This window comes from Dendrobates tinctorius, unplaced genomic scaffold (assembly GCF_039654945.1).
Source record: "Dendrobates tinctorius isolate UK_male_01 unplaced genomic scaffold, ASM3965494v1 ptg000182l, whole genome shotgun sequence".
Classification (NCBI taxonomy): domain Eukaryota; kingdom Metazoa; phylum Chordata; class Amphibia; order Anura; family Dendrobatidae; genus Dendrobates; species Dendrobates tinctorius.
The window spans coordinates 3,309,130-3,324,592 of NW_027361849.1; the positions used below are offsets into that span (position 1 = coordinate 3,309,130).

At 50.6% G+C, this 15,463-nt stretch overlaps 1 protein-coding gene across 6 annotated transcripts in view; it reads right to left on the reverse strand.

Moving 5' to 3' along the window:
* The window catches only part of KALRN (kalirin RhoGEF kinase), a 256,773-nt gene that overhangs the window by 60,867 nt on the left and 180,443 nt on the right, over window positions 1-15,463 (reverse strand). For 5 of the 6 annotated variants that reach the window (XM_073551939.1, XM_073551935.1, XM_073551936.1 and 2 more), the window contains 10 exons: window positions 10,752-10,818; window positions 10,543-10,646; window positions 9,233-9,302; window positions 8,196-8,282; window positions 7,384-7,476; window positions 7,260-7,310; window positions 6,852-6,929; window positions 4,512-4,697; window positions 3,989-4,160; window positions 261-499 (listed from right to left, as the gene is read on the reverse strand). In XM_073551939.1, coding sequence (XP_073408040.1) covers window positions 261-499; window positions 3,989-4,160; window positions 4,512-4,697; window positions 6,852-6,929; window positions 7,260-7,310; window positions 7,384-7,476; window positions 8,196-8,282; window positions 9,233-9,302; window positions 10,543-10,646; window positions 10,752-10,818 — 1,147 coding nt within the window. The remainder of the gene's footprint in view (window positions 1-260; window positions 500-3,988; window positions 4,161-4,511; window positions 4,698-6,851; window positions 6,930-7,259; window positions 7,311-7,383; window positions 7,477-8,195; window positions 8,283-9,232; window positions 9,303-10,542; window positions 10,647-10,751; window positions 10,819-15,463) is intronic. The other variant, XM_073551934.1, reaches the window with a different exon arrangement.

Sequence of the window (15,463 nt, forward strand, 5' to 3'; positions counted from 1 at the left end):
ATACTTTACAGTGCCTTGCAAAAGCATTCGACCCCCTGGAACTTTCTAACCTTTTCCCACATATCATGTTTCAAACATAAAGATACCAAATGTATCAAGACACTAGATATGAGGCTCCTATCAGACCAGCCCCTCCATGTACATCGCCCGGCCTGGATGTAACCCATGTAGTATCTATGGGGTGAGCAGCAGAGGCCATGAAACACACGCTTGGTAGTAAAAGCTGCGTGTGCCAGCAGCCGTACAGACGCGCTCATTACCTGGCTGGAGTCGTACTTCTCTGCCGCCTGGTACAGATCGTACCCCGCACTGCCGTTAGAGGTAGGTATTTTCCGTTGCGGCAATGACTGATTCCGGGTGGGGAGGTTGACGCATTTTTCGGAGCCCATGGGCGTGGTGGACAGGGGTCTGCTGCTGGGGGTGGGCGCCCGGTTTATCTGCGGCTTATTCATGGCGGCGTTACTCTCCTTGCGTTGGTACTCTATCGGTGATTGCAGCGCTGCAGGCGGTAGAGAAGAGCGGTGTCACGTCAAATGACTACGGCACATCCAAACTCAGACATTTCACCGCCACATTAACTTAAAGGGGTTTATTAGTTTTATGCCCGCAGGCTTAAATTCTGTCCAGATCCTGTCTGACGCAGCTGCACTGATCATTAACTGACACACAGTAATGAGCTCTGCAGCCTCTGGATGTAAAAAATCTCATTCATTGACAGCAAGCCGAGCAAATTCCACTATACAATTGTTAATCCATAGAAACAGCTGAGGGTTTGTTACAGTGTGTCAGTGCAGACAATCCTCTGCGATCTCAGCTCTGCAGCACAAATCCCTCTGCTGCCCTGATGATCTGTTACAATGTATCAGTCCAGGCTGCTCACCTCACAGAGGATTACACGCTGATACAAGTGTAACGACCCCTCAGCTGTGTGACAGCATTAGATCAGGAGGATTTTGGACTCTGGTATTGCGCCGGTCACTGACACTGCTCGCTGTCACTGAATAGAAACAAATAATAGTTTACTTTAAGACTGAGACTTGGCCCCGACATAAAGGCTTGTCAAACAGCTGAGGGGACGTTACATTGTATTAGTGTAGGATCAGACAAGGCTCTGACATGTCCTGGTCTCTAACCTACACTGATGCATTGTAACAGCACCTAAGCTGTGAGAGCAGGGCTTTTTTATCCAACAATGACAACAAGCAGAGATTTATTTTATCGCTACGGCTGCAACATTAAAGCTCTGGGTCCAATGGCGCCACAGAAATGCAGGTCAGAGTATTAATAAGGTGAGGATGCAGCGAGTGAGCGGGCGATACACGGCGGGCACAGTCACACACGCTAATACGTCAGTATGAAGAGAACGACTTACTGGGAGGAGGGGACGGGCGCAGCCATAAAGGAAGAGAAGCGCAAGAGTTAACAGGATGGAGACAAGACAGAGGAAAAGCAGCAAATCACAGAATACAGGTCAACCCTTCACAAGTATGGCAGCCGCACTGCAGCACGAGGCCACCAGGTGGCAGCTTTCCCAGAGTAAGACCGAACCTTGTAAAATGAGACCCGGGTGCTGTCCGCCCCGGCAGACCCCCATTACAGCCCAAATTACCCTATATGTCAGGTGTTAGCATTGGGGCGAGGAGCTATAATACATCCCAGCAGCGGTAACCCTAATCCCAGAAACAGTCCCCACAAGAATCCCAGGAGATCCGGTGACTGCACAGAACCTCAGCTGAACCAGAAGAGCCGAGATCCAATACTGCCCTATCAGCGGGTTGTAAGGGGTTAAAGGGAACCAGTCACATCGGATAGCGCTATTAACCTGCAGATATGTTGTTAAAGGTTCATAGAAATTTGTACGGCGGCCGTACAGGGTGCGCCATACAGTGAGGGCCATACAGGGTGCTCCATACTGTGTGGGCCATACAGGGTGAGTAGTACAGGGTGAGTAGTACAGGGTGCGCCGTACATGGTGCTTCATACTGTGTGGGCCATACAGGGTGAGTAGTACAGGGTGCTTCATACTGTGTGGGCCATACAGGGTGAGTAGTACAGGGTGCGCCGTACAGGGTGCTTCATACCGTGTGGGCCATACAGGGTGAGTAGTACAGGCTGCGCCGTACAGTGAGGGCCATACAGGGTGCGCCGTACAGGGTGCTCCATACTGTGTGGGCCATACAGGGTGCGCCGTACAGTGAGGGCCATACAGGGTGAGTAGTACAGGCTGCGCCGTACAGTGAGGGCCATACAGGGTGCGCCGTACAGGGTGCTCCATACTGTGTGGGCCATACAGGGTGAGTAGTACAGGGTGCGCCGTACAGTGAGGGCCGTACAGGGTGCGCCATACAGGGTGCGCCGAACAGTGAGGGCTGTACAGTGAGGGCCATACAGGGTGCGCCGTACAGTGAGGGCCATACAGGGTGACTAGTACAGGGTGGGCCGCATAGTCAGGGCCGTACAGGGTGCGCCATGCAGGGTGGGTTGTACAGGGTGCGCCGCATAGTCAGGGCCGTACAGGGTGGGCCATATAGGGTGCGCCGTACAGGATGCGACGTACAGTGTGGGCCGTACAGGATGCGACGTACAGTGTGGGCCATACAGGGTGCGTCGTACAGTGAGGGCCATATAGGGTGCGACGTACAGGGTGCGTCGTACAGTGAGGGCCATACAGGGTGCGACGTACAGGGTGCGCCGTACAGTGAGGGCCATATAGGGTGCGACGTACAGCGAGGGCCATACAGGGTGCGCCGTACAGTGAGGGACGTACAGGGCGCGCCGTACAGTAGTGAGGGTCGTACAGGGCGCGCCGTACAGTGAGGGTCGTACAGGGCGCGCCATACAGTGAGGGTCGTACAGGGCGCGCCATACAGTGAGGGCCATACAGGGTGCGCCGTACAGTGAGGGCCATATAGGGTGCGCCGTACAGTGAGGGCCGTACAGGGTGCGCCGTACAGTGAGGGCCATACAGGGTGCGCCGTACAGTGAGGGTCATACAGGATGCGCCGTACAGCGAGGGCCATATAGGGTGCGACGTACAGGATGCGCCGTACAGTGTGGGCCATACAGGGTGCGCCGTACAGTGAGGGCCATACAGGGTGCGCCATACAGTGAGGGTCGTACAGGGTGCGCCATACAGTGAGGGTCGTACAGGGTGCATCATACAGTGAGGGCCATACAGGGTGCGCCGTACAGTGAGGACCATACAGGGTGAACCATACAATGAGGGCCTTACAGGGTGCGACGTACAGTGAGGGCCGTACAGGTTGCGACGTACAGTGAGGGCCATACAGGGTGCGCCGTACAGTGAGGGCCATACAGGGTGCGGCATACAGTGAGGGCCGTACAGGGTGCGACGTACAGTGAGGATCGTACAGGGTGTGCCGTACAGTGAGGGTCGTACAGGGTGCGCGTACAGTGAGGGTCGTACAGGGTGCGCCGTACAGTGAGGGTCGTACAGGGTGCGCCGTACAGTGAGGGTCGTACAGGGTGCGCCGTACAGTGAGGGTCGTACAGGGTGCGCCGTACAGTGTGGGCCCTATAGGGTGTGACGTACAGTGAGGGTCGTACAGGGTGCGCCGTACAGTGAGGGTCGTACAGGGTGCGCCGTACAGTGAGGGTCATACAGGGTGCGCTGTACAGTGTGGGCCCTATAGGGTGCGACGTACAGTGAGGGTCGTACAGGGTGCGCCGTACAGTGAGGGTCATACAGGGTGCGCCGTACAGTGAGGGCCGTGTCAGCACAACCCCATATCTACAGGTTAATAGCATTATCCAATATGAACGGATCCTTCACTGTTATTTGTAAAAAAAAACAAAAAAAACATGAAATCCCAAAAAACTAAATCACTGGCAGTGCAGTATACGACCATATAATCATAGTCCCAAATCTAAAGACCATCTTCCTATGATTGATCATGCAGACTACCCAAAAATATGTATCTATATCCCACGTTGCAATGTCCCACAACACCCCATGCATCCCACTCACCATTGAGGAAGTCTCGCTGGGTTTCCAACACTTGGCTGATGTCCTGCACCCAGGCCTGCTTGATTTCAGAGTTGGCCGCCTGGAGTATGACCCTCTCAGAGGTGTCTCTGCTCATCAAAGCAAACTTACAGGGATCGTTGTCAACATTTTCTTCCAAGACAAGATAATTCATCTGTGAGAGGAGAAACAATGTGATCCCCAAAACTTTGAGATCAGGAGAAGAGATGCAGAGAGTGCGAGAAACGAGTTGCGACACGCGTCAGAGGAGGTGTGAAGATTGAAAACCTAAAAAGTTGTATGGAGGGCGAGAGCGGAAGAGGAGGTGCGGAGATCAAGAGAGGAGGTACGGAGAACGAGAGGAGGTGCACAGAGAGAGTGGGAGGGGAGGTGCACAGAGCGAGAGCGGGAGGGGAGGTGCACAGAGCGAAAGCGAGAGGAGGTGTGGAGAGCGAGAAAGGAGGTGCAGAGAGTGGGAGAGGAGGTGCAGAGAGCCATCCTGTGGGGTAGGAGCTCAATCTCTCACCTTGATACCTCTTTTAAACATGTATCCCGGGGTGGAGGATCCTTTCCGGAGGAGTTCACTAAAGATGACGATTTGCTCAAACAGGAAAACTCTTCTCTCCTTGGGTCGAGACTGTAGACCAGACTCCTGCTCAATGACGAAGAACGTATCCTGCTGGAGGAGTTTACCCTGGGCCGTCAGCTTACCCTGGATAAGAGGGCGGCATGGTTATGATATTATCAGTATATGTACGGTTGTGCTAAAAAGTGTTTGCCCCCTTCCTGATTTCATATTCTTCTCCATGTTTGTCACACTTAATTGTTTCAGATCCCCAAACAAAATTTAAATATTAGACAAAGAAAAAACATGTAATCACAAAATGCAGTTTATAAATTAAGGTCTTTATTATTAAAGGAAAACGAAATCCAAACTTACAGGCACCTGTGAGAAAAAGTGATTGCCCCCCTTAAAACATAAATTAACTGTGGTTTATCACATCTTTGGGAAGCGGAGTTCACATTCCCTAGCCACACACAGGCCTGATTACTGCCACACTTCTTCTTATGCAAGAATTCACTTAAATAGGATCTGCCTGACAAAATGAAGTAGACCACAAGGTCCACAAAAGCTAGACATATCGCGATTCAAAGAAATTCTGGAACAAAGTAATTGAGATCCATCAGTCTGGAAAAGGTTATAAAGCCATTTCTAAACCTTTGGGACTCCAGCAAACCACAGTGAGAGCCAATATCCACAAATGGTGAAAACAGTGATGAACCTTCCCAGGAGTGGCTGGCCCACCAAAATTATCCCAAGAGAGCAGTGATGACTCATCCAAGAGGTTACAAAAGACCCCACAACAACATCCAAAAAACTGCAGGCCACACTCAGTTAAGGTCAGTGTTCATGACTCTACCATTAGAAACTGGGCAAGAATGGCCTGCATGGCAGAGTTCCAAAACAAAAACCACTGCTGAGTAAGAAGAGCATAAATGCTTGTATCAGTTTTGCCAGAAAACATCTTGATGATCCCAAGACTTTTGGGAGAATACTCTGTGGACAGACGAGACAAAAGTTGAACATTTTGGAAGGTGTATGTCCCATTACATCTGGCGTAGAAGTAAGACAGCATTTCAGAAAAGGAACATCATACCAACAGTAAAATATGGTGGTGGTAGTGTGATGGTCTGGGGCTGTTTTGCTGCTTCAGGACCTGGAAGACTTGGTGTGGTAAATGGAACCATGAATTCTGCGGTCTACCAAATAATCTTGAAGGAGAATGTCCAGCCATCTGTTCGTGACCTCAAGCTGAAGCGCACTTGGGTTATGCAATAGGACAATGATCTAAAACACACCATCAAGTTCACCTCTGAATGGCTTAAGAAAAACAAAATTAAAACTCTGGCATGGCCTAGTCAAAGTCCTGACCTTAATCTGTTTGAGATGCTGTGTCATGACCTTAAAAAGGTGGTCCATGCTCAGAAACCCTCCAATGTGTCTGAATTACAACAATTTTGCAGAGATGAGTGACCAAAATCCCTTCAGAGCATTGTAAGAGACTCATTGCCAGTCATCACAAACTCTTGACTGCAGTTGCTGCTGCTAAGGGCAGACAACCAGTTATTAGGTTTAGGCGGCAATCACTTTTCACACAGGACCCTGGAGGTTTGGATTTCTTTTTCCTTTAATAATGAAGATCTTCATTTATAAACTGCAGCTTGTGATTACTTGTGTTATCTTCGTCTAATATTTACATTTGTTTGGTGATCTGAACCATTTAAGTGTGACAAACATGGTAAAGAATAGGAAATCAGGAAGGGGGCAAACACTTTTTCAAACAACTGTACATAACAAAAATGATCTAAGGGTCGGTATTATACAAGATAATGTGCACTTCTGCTACTGTAGATTTCCCCTCTAAGAGGAGGAAGCTACAGGGCGAGATAGTCAGGTCATGGTGATACGTGCAGCCACCAGCAGGGGGCTCCGGTATAAATAACGCTCTCTGTTTTTGGTAACATTTTGGGAAATCACAGAAGTTCACATTCTGCATAATTTGACGATACTGTGAATGAGGCTTCAGGCACACGGATCATAGGAGGCTTATAGGATGGAATAACATTACACAATGTGTGCACACCCAGCCTGACTAACCATGTACAGAGCTCGTCACCTGCTGCTTCCCCAAGAAACCCGTCCTGCTGGTTCTAGGACTGATCTCACCAGGCTGCTACTGGTCCAAAAACAGCAGTGACCACCTCAGTGGCAGAAACGACCTCACAGCAGAGATCAAGTGATCCAGAAACTGCCATAAAAGGGGGTGCTAATACTTATACAAACTAGCAGAGTTTTACTTTTCACCTCGAATCCCTGAAGCCTCCCCAGGTTCATCATGTCATTGCAGCGTTTCGGTACAAGGCACATTAACTCCACGGCTTTCTGTGGAGGAGAAGATAAAATGGAGAGTGTTATGTCCTCCTCTTCCCTCCGTCTTCACTGTAGTACTCTAATCTAATTCATGTAAAGCTCTGAGAATGATGAGAGGAGTAGACTTTATTCCCAGAGAATGTGATTCTGGGATGAGAAAGTGCATTGGGGGTCTCTTAAGAACCAGGGACTTTCTGTCAAGACCCCAAATATGACTCATGTCTAAGGCTGACATCACAGCAGCTGACAACTCGTCATGTCCCGCGGGATGCAGTGGAGTAATACTCCCAGTTTCCAGAGCCCCGGACATCATACTCCTCTTCCTCCAAAGACGAGACCCACCTCAGTCTCCGTGCACTCCAGGCCGGCCTTCTGGCTGTATTTCAGAAAGTCCTGAAAAGAGAAGGAGGTTATGAGTGTGGCCTCCGGTCAGCGGTGATCACTGCACGGCACGGGCCGCTCTCACCTTCAGAAGCAGCTGGTACTTGGTGATCCGCTGGATCGGTTTAATCAGGAAGTCGCTGATGTTGAATCGCTGGTTAATTTCCTGCTTCACTTCCTGTAAAGAGAGAAATCAGACAATAGTCATCCACATACTGGGGATGGATCCTGCAGACAGCCTTTGTCCTGCAGGCCAGATGTATGAGATCAGGAGGTGTCCGCACAGCCTCCCGATTCAGTGACGCGGCCAGGACTCCGCTCAGCTGACTAATGCCGGTGAAATTCTGTGCTCTGTAGGACCCAGAGGTGGTGGCAGCTTGTGAAAATACAGAATATGAGGGACGGTAATGATACATTGTATCAGGCCTTTGGACCAGGTGTATAAGGCCAGGTGCCCACGATCCGGAACTAGCAGCACTTGGGATGCAGCGTATATTCACTACGACCAAATCGCTGCTGTCTATTGGGCGCAGGTGACTCTACTGATCACTGAACCGTGAGGATTCACCGCGTCCAATACATTCTACGCATGTAATTTCTGCTGTGGTCTGGAGAGATGCGCCACATGTCCGTCTCTGCACGCATAATGGACATGGGATTACTTGACATCCCACCCACTATGCCGTAACATCTGGCCGCAGCATAAGTACGTAGCGTCAAACTCACAGCAACTCGTGGACACATACAGTTATACTTCAGAGCTTCACTCCCAATTCTGCAGATTCAGACAGCAAACGTCAGAGCGGGCTACATCTGTATTTTATATGAGACTGGGATCAGCAATGGACTCGGCTCCAGAGAATGACTTTAGTAATGACTCTGAGGGTCTTTTCCTACCTCGAAGAAGGCGTCGTACTCCGCAACTACGTATTCCGAGCGGGGTTTGTTCTGGCAGTAGACCACGTACATGTGCAACTTCCTCTCCTGGATACAGAGAAACAGCGACTATTACTAATACAGAACTGATGGCGTCAGGCTCATGTCTATGGCGGGGGTCCGACCCTACAGTGACACTCCGCTCCTAACTACTGCTGCTCACTGACCACATTTATCACATCTCACACGTGTCACTTTATGTGGCAGTAACTCTGGAGCTTCATCACATCCCAGGGATTTTCAGACTGTTTTTTCCTGACACATTGTACTTTATGTTAGTGGTAAATTTTGGTCAATTCATTTTTGTCAAGTGTGTGATATTTTTATAAATAAAAGCAAAACGTTAAAAGAAAATGCAAATATCAGACTGAGTGTTTAAACCTGTAATCTTATAGTTAATGTCAGACGTTTCCCACCTGTCTGCTTCACATCAGCACCATTTGTCAAATGTCCTTTTATTTTGTTAGGATGGTAGAAGAATTGAAATTTTAAGCAACAAATTTTCAAGAAAATGTACAAAATATATCCTTTACCAGTAAAATGTTGCAGACACCTGCCCGCCGACAAAATACGCACCTGTCCACAGACACCGGCCCGCAGAAAAACAGAACACACACCCGCTTGCCTCTTGATAAAACAATTGCCCACCATCCGACAAAACACCCAAAGTCACCCGCCGCCCACAGACACCTGCCTGCCCACTTACAGACATTCGCCCCCCCGACACCTGCCCGCGCACAGACACCTGCCAGCGCAGACTCCCGCGCACAGACACCGGCCCGATATCATCTATCTTTTACACTGCAGGCTGCATCCAGATGAACATTGCAAATTAGGATGATGCTTTGTAGTACACAGAGACTTCGGACACTCCTTTATTGTGCCCCAATGCCAGAATATCCCTTCCTGGTCTCCAATCTCATCACAGGTTGCTTCCGAATCTCATTACTCGTGTGAAGACGACACAGACAGAACATTCATTGGAAGAATGCACTCACATGTTTGATGAAAAGCTGGGCCAGCCGCTCCGGCTCCGGGAGACATTTCTGCAGCTCTCCAAGGAAAAAGCTGAGAAAAAAAAAACAACTAACATTTAGAGACAAGCGTCGCCTCCATCATCAGTATCTGGTGACCGCCCGTCGCCTCCATCATCAGTATCTGGTGATCGCCCGTCGCCTCCATCATCAGTATCTGGTGATAGCCCGTCGCCTCCATCATCAGTATCTGGTGATCGCCCGTCCCCTCCATCATCAGTATCTGGTAACTGCCCGTCACCTCCATCATCAGTATCTGGTGACTGCCCGTCACCTCCATCATAAGTATCTGGTGACCGCCCGTCTCCTCCATCATCAGTATCTGGTGATCGCCCATCCCCTCCATCATCAGTATCTGTTAACTGCCCGTCACCTCCATCATCAGTATCTGGTAACTGCCCGTCACCTCCATCATAAGTATCTGGTGACCACCCGTCGCCTCCATCATCAGTATCTGGTGACTGCCCGTCCCCTCCATGATCAGTATCTGGTGACCACCCGTCGCCTCCATCATCAGTATCTGGTGATCGCCCGTCCCCTCCATCATAAGTATCTGGTGACTGCCCGTCCCCTCCATGATCAGTATCTGGTGACCGCCCATCTCCTCCATCATCAGTATCTGGTGACCGCCCGTCCCCTCCATGATCAGTATCTGGTGACCACCCGTCGCCTCCATCATCAGTATCTGGTGATCGCCTGTCCCCTCCATCATCAGTATCTGGTGACCGCCTGTCACCTCCATCATAAGTATCTGGTGACCGCCCGTCACCTCCATCACTTGTGTCTTGTTGTTGTGGTGAGTCTTGCCATGGTGTGTGGCCTGTAACATGAAACTGTCTTCCGTCCCCATCCTTTGCCTCCGTCCCTCGCCCTCATCCTTTGCCTCCGTCCCCGTCCCTCACCTCTTTCCCTCGCCGCCATCAGTATCATCTGATGGTGCTACGTTATTGCAGAATGTCATCTTAATAGTGAGTTGTGGAAACATGGATAGTGTGGCCCGCCATTGCCCAGTGACAATTATCAAAAAAAATGGAAGGTAACTCAGACAAGAAGGCAAACGCCATTAACCTCTTCACTCTGTAACCAGGACATTTTGTGGCGAGAGCAGGGGAAAAGTCACCACTCCATAATAACAAGAATATATAGGGAAGCTTTTTCACCGCAGGTCACATGACATAAGAAAACAATCAGCATGGAGCGGATTATTATATACAACAGATTACTGCCTCCATAATACTATGATGTGGATGAGCAGAGCTGAACGGGCCACTTACTCCTTGTGCCAGTCGTAGATCTGGTGAATGTTTCCGAACACTATCTTATCCTTCCCGTTCATATCCTCTGATGACCCTTTCTCCTGTATCCTTGGGATGAAGCCCTGTGCGGAGGAGAAAGGTGATGAGCGCAGCCAACAGTTCATCTGACCCAGAGGTCACTCCCATGTCAGTGAATTGATCAGAGAGCAAAAGACAACGACACTCACCTCCACCACCACGCCCAGGTCCTTCACATAGTCCCTCTCCGTCTGAACCAACTCATTTAACACAAACCTACACAATAAAGCAGAATTAAAGTAAAGGAGGTGGATGAGGACACGAACAGGATGTATCAGAGCGGGCGGATCAGGACGGGAAATACATGTATCAGAGGAGGCAGATAAGGACGAGGGCAGGATGTATCAGGGGGGGCGGATCAGGACGGGAAAAGGATGTATCAGAGGGGACGGATCAGGACGAGGGCAGGATGCATCAGAGGGGACGGATCAGGACGGGAAAAGGATGTATCAGAGGGGACGGATCAGGACGGGAAAAGGTTGTATCAGAGGGGACGGATCAGGACGCGAAAAGGATGTATCAGAGGGGACGGATCAGGACATGGACAGGACGCGGTCAGGATGCATCAGAGGAGACGGATCAGGACGGGACATGACGTATCAGGAGGCGGATCAGGACGGGACATGACGTATCAGGAGGCGGTTCAGGACAAGGGCGGGATGTATCAGAGGGGACAGATCAGGACAGGGGCAGGATGTATCAGAGGGGACGGATCAGGACAGGGGCAGGATGTATCAGAGGGGACGGATCAGGACGAGGGAAGGATGTATCAGAGGGGACGGATCAGGACGAGGGCAGGATGTATCAGAGGATGCAGATCAGGATAGGGACATGATGTATTAGAGGAGGCGGTTCAGGACAATGGCGGGATGTATCAGAGGGGACGGATCAGGACGGGACATGATGTATCAGAGGAGGCGGTTCAGGACAAGGGTGGGATGTATCAGAGGGGACGGATCAGGACGGGGGCAGGATGTATCAGAGGGGACGGATCAGGAACGGGACAGGATGCATCAGAGGAGGCGGATCAGGACGAGGGCAGGATGTATCAGAGGGGACGGATCAGGACGAGGGCAGGATGCATCAGATGATGCAGATCAGGATAGGGACATGATGTATCAGAGGAGGCGGTTCAGGACAAGGGCGGGATGTATCAGAGGGGACGGATCAGGAAGGGGACAGGATGCATCAGAGGAGGCGGATCAGGACGAGGGCAGGATGCATCAGAGGGGACGGATCAGGACGTGGGCAGGATGCATCAGAGGATGCAGATCAGGATAGGGACATGATGTATCAGAAGAGGCGGATCAGGACAGGACAGGATGTATCAGAGGGGACGGATCAGGACGTGGGCAGGATGCATCAGAGGATGCAGATCAGGATAGGGACATGATGTATCAGAAGAGGCGGATCAGGACGAGGGCAGGATGTATCAGAGGGGACGGATCAGGACGAGGGCAGGATGCATCAGATGATGCAGATCAGGATAGGGACATGATGTATCAGAGGAGGCGGTTCAGGACAAGGGCGGGATGTATCAGAGGGGACGGATCAGGAAGGGGACAGGATGCATCAGAGGAGGCGGATCAGGACGAGGGCAGGATGCATCAGAGGGGACGGATCAGGACGTGGGCAGGATGCATCAGAGGATGCAGATCAGGATAGGGACATGATGTATCAGAAGAGGCGGATCAGGACAGGACAGGATGTATCAGAGGGGACGGATCAGGACGTGGGCAGGATGCATCAGAGGATGCAGATCAGGATAGGGACATGATGTATCAGAAGAGGCGGATCAGGACGAGGGCAGGATGTATCAGAGGGGACGGATCAGGACGAGGGCAGGATGCATCAGATGATGCAGATCAGGATAGGGACATGATGTATCAGAGGAGGCGGTTCAGGACAAGGGCGGGATGTATCAGAGGGGACGGATCAGGAAGGGGATAGGATGCATCAGAGGAGGCGGATCAGGACGAGGGCAGGATGCATCAGAGGGGACGGATCAGGACGTGGGCAGGATGCATCAGAGGATGCAGATCAGGATAGGGACATGATGTATCAGAAGAGGTGGATCAGGACAGGGACAGGATGCATCAGAGGAGGCGGATCAGGACAAGGGCAGGATGCATCAGAGGGGACGGATCAGGACAAGGGCAGGATGCATCAGAGGGGACGGATCAGGATGGGGACAGGATGCATCAGAGGAGGCAGATCAGGACGAGGGCAGGATGTTTCAGAGGGGACGGATCAGGACGGGGACAGGATGCATCAGAGGAGGCGGATCAGGACGAGGGCAGGATGTACCACAGGAGGCGGGATCAGGACGAGGGCAGGATGTATCAGAGGCGGGGGGGATCAGGACGAGGACAAAACCTCCAAAAAAGAATAGTTTGGGATTATATAATCAAAGAGAAACCAGAAAGCACAAAAAATAAATGGTCCAGGTCGTTCTCGCGCTATCAGCGATAATCAGCGGGGGAGTCGGTCGGAGGTAAGTATCAGACACAGCGATATCGCTAGCAATATCGCTGCTACGTCACAAAATCGGTGACGCTACAGCGATATTGCTAGCGATATTGCAGTGTGTAACGGGGGCTTTATTCTCCTATGGGTCTGCCCTTGCAGCGTGTCAGCATTTTTTGACTACGAGATAAGACTTATTTAAGCTGCATGTTTATACCCTTGTCTGACTTTGAGATAAGATTGTAGTTTTTGGGGTATTTATACTACGAGATAAGTTTACAGCTTTATACTATAAGATAAGTTTACAGCACTATAGCACTTTTTTATGAGACCTAAAAACGTCTCTTCACTTTTGTTTTTCGGTATCATAGGTGTGTGTGATTTTTTTTGTGTCCCCCATTTTTGTATACGTAGGGTGGTCTAGGGCGTTACTAGGGACGCCGACGTTGAGCGGGGGCGCCATATCGTCAACAACTAGGGTGCCAACCTCTGCAGTTAGGAAGGGCCTCATTAGGGCTTACGAGGGCATGCTAGCTTTTTGCCCCTTTGTCTATAATTATATGTATCTGTAATATTGACTTTGCTAATTAGGATTTGATCCCTGACCCCCTAGGTATTTAGTCATGGATCAGGACAAGGGCAGGATGTATCAGAGGAGACGGATCAGGACGGGACAGGATGCATCAGAGGAGGCGCATCAGAGGAGGCGGATCAGGACGAGAGCAGGATGCATCAGAGGAGGCAGATCAGGACGAGAGCAGGATGCATCAGAGGAGGCAGATCAGGACGAGAGCAGGATGCATCAGAGGAGGCGGATCAGGACGAGGGCAGGATGCATCAGAGGAGGCGGATCAGGACGAGGGCAGGATGCATCAGAGGAGGCGGATCAGGACGAGGGCAGGATGCATCAGAGGCGGCGGATCAGGACGGGGACAGGATGCATCAGAGAAGGCGGACCAGGACGGGGACTGGATGCATCAGAGAAGGCGGATCAGGACGGGGACTGGATGTATCAGAGAAGGCGGATCAGGACGGGGACAGGATATATCAGAGGAGGCAGATCAGGACGGGGACAGGATGTATCAGAGGAGGCAGATCAGGACAAGGGCAGGATGCATTAGAGGAGGCAGATCAGGATGAGAGCAGGATGTATCAGAGTAATCGGATCAGGATGAGGGCAGGATGTATCAGAGGAGGCGGATCAGGACGAGAGCAGGATGTAAGAGGAGGCGGATCAGGACGGGGACAAGATGTATCAGAGGAGGCGGATTAAGGATTATGGCAGGATGGATCAATGGAGGTGCATTTGTATCTTTTTTTTTTTACTGTACTATTTTAGATTTATTGTTACTAAAGATTATTTCATTTTACCCCTTCGGCCTTTGCTTCCTTGTTCAGTTTGGATTGTTGATTAATTTGAAAGTGCCATTTATTTAAGCTTTTTTGATAGGACATATTAATGGATGAGGATGTGGCCAGGATGTGATAGTGGATCAGGACGTGGCCAGGATGTGATAGTGGATCAGGACGCGGACAGGATGTAATAGTGGATCAGGACGTGGACAGGATGTATTACTGGATCAGGACGCGGACAGGATGTATTACTGGATCAGGACGCGGACAGGATGTATTACTGGATCAGGACGCGGACAGGATGTATTACTGGATCAGGACGTGGACAGGATGTATTACTGGATCAGGACGTGGGCAGGATGTATTACTGGATCAGGACGTGGACAGGATGTATTACTGGATCAGGACGTGGGCAGGATGTATTACTGGATCAGGACGCGGACAGGATGTGATAGTGGATCAGGACGCGGACAGGATGTATTACTGGATCAGGACGCGGACAGGATGTGATAGTGGATCAGGACGCGGACAGGATGTATTACTGGATCAGGACGTGGACAGGATGTATTACTGGATCAGGACGTGGACAGGATGTATTACTGGATCAGGACGTGGACAGGATGTATTACTGGATCAGGACGTGGGCAGGATGTATTACTGGATCAGGACGTGGACAGGATGTATTACTGGATCAGGACGCGGACAGGATGTGATAGTGGATCAGGACGCGGACAGGATGTATTACTGGATCAGGACGTGGACAGGATGTATTACTGGATCAGGACGCGGACAGGATGTATTACTGGATCAGGACGTGGACAGGATGTATTACTGGATCAGGACGCGGACAGGATGTGATAGTGGATCAGGACGTGGACAGGATGTATTACTGGATCAGGACGTGGACAGGATGTATTACTGGATCAGGACGCGGACAGGATGTATTACTGGATCAGGACGCGGACAGGATGTATTACTGGATCAGGACGCGGACAGGATGTATTACTGGATCAGGACGTGGGCAGGATGTATTACTGGATCA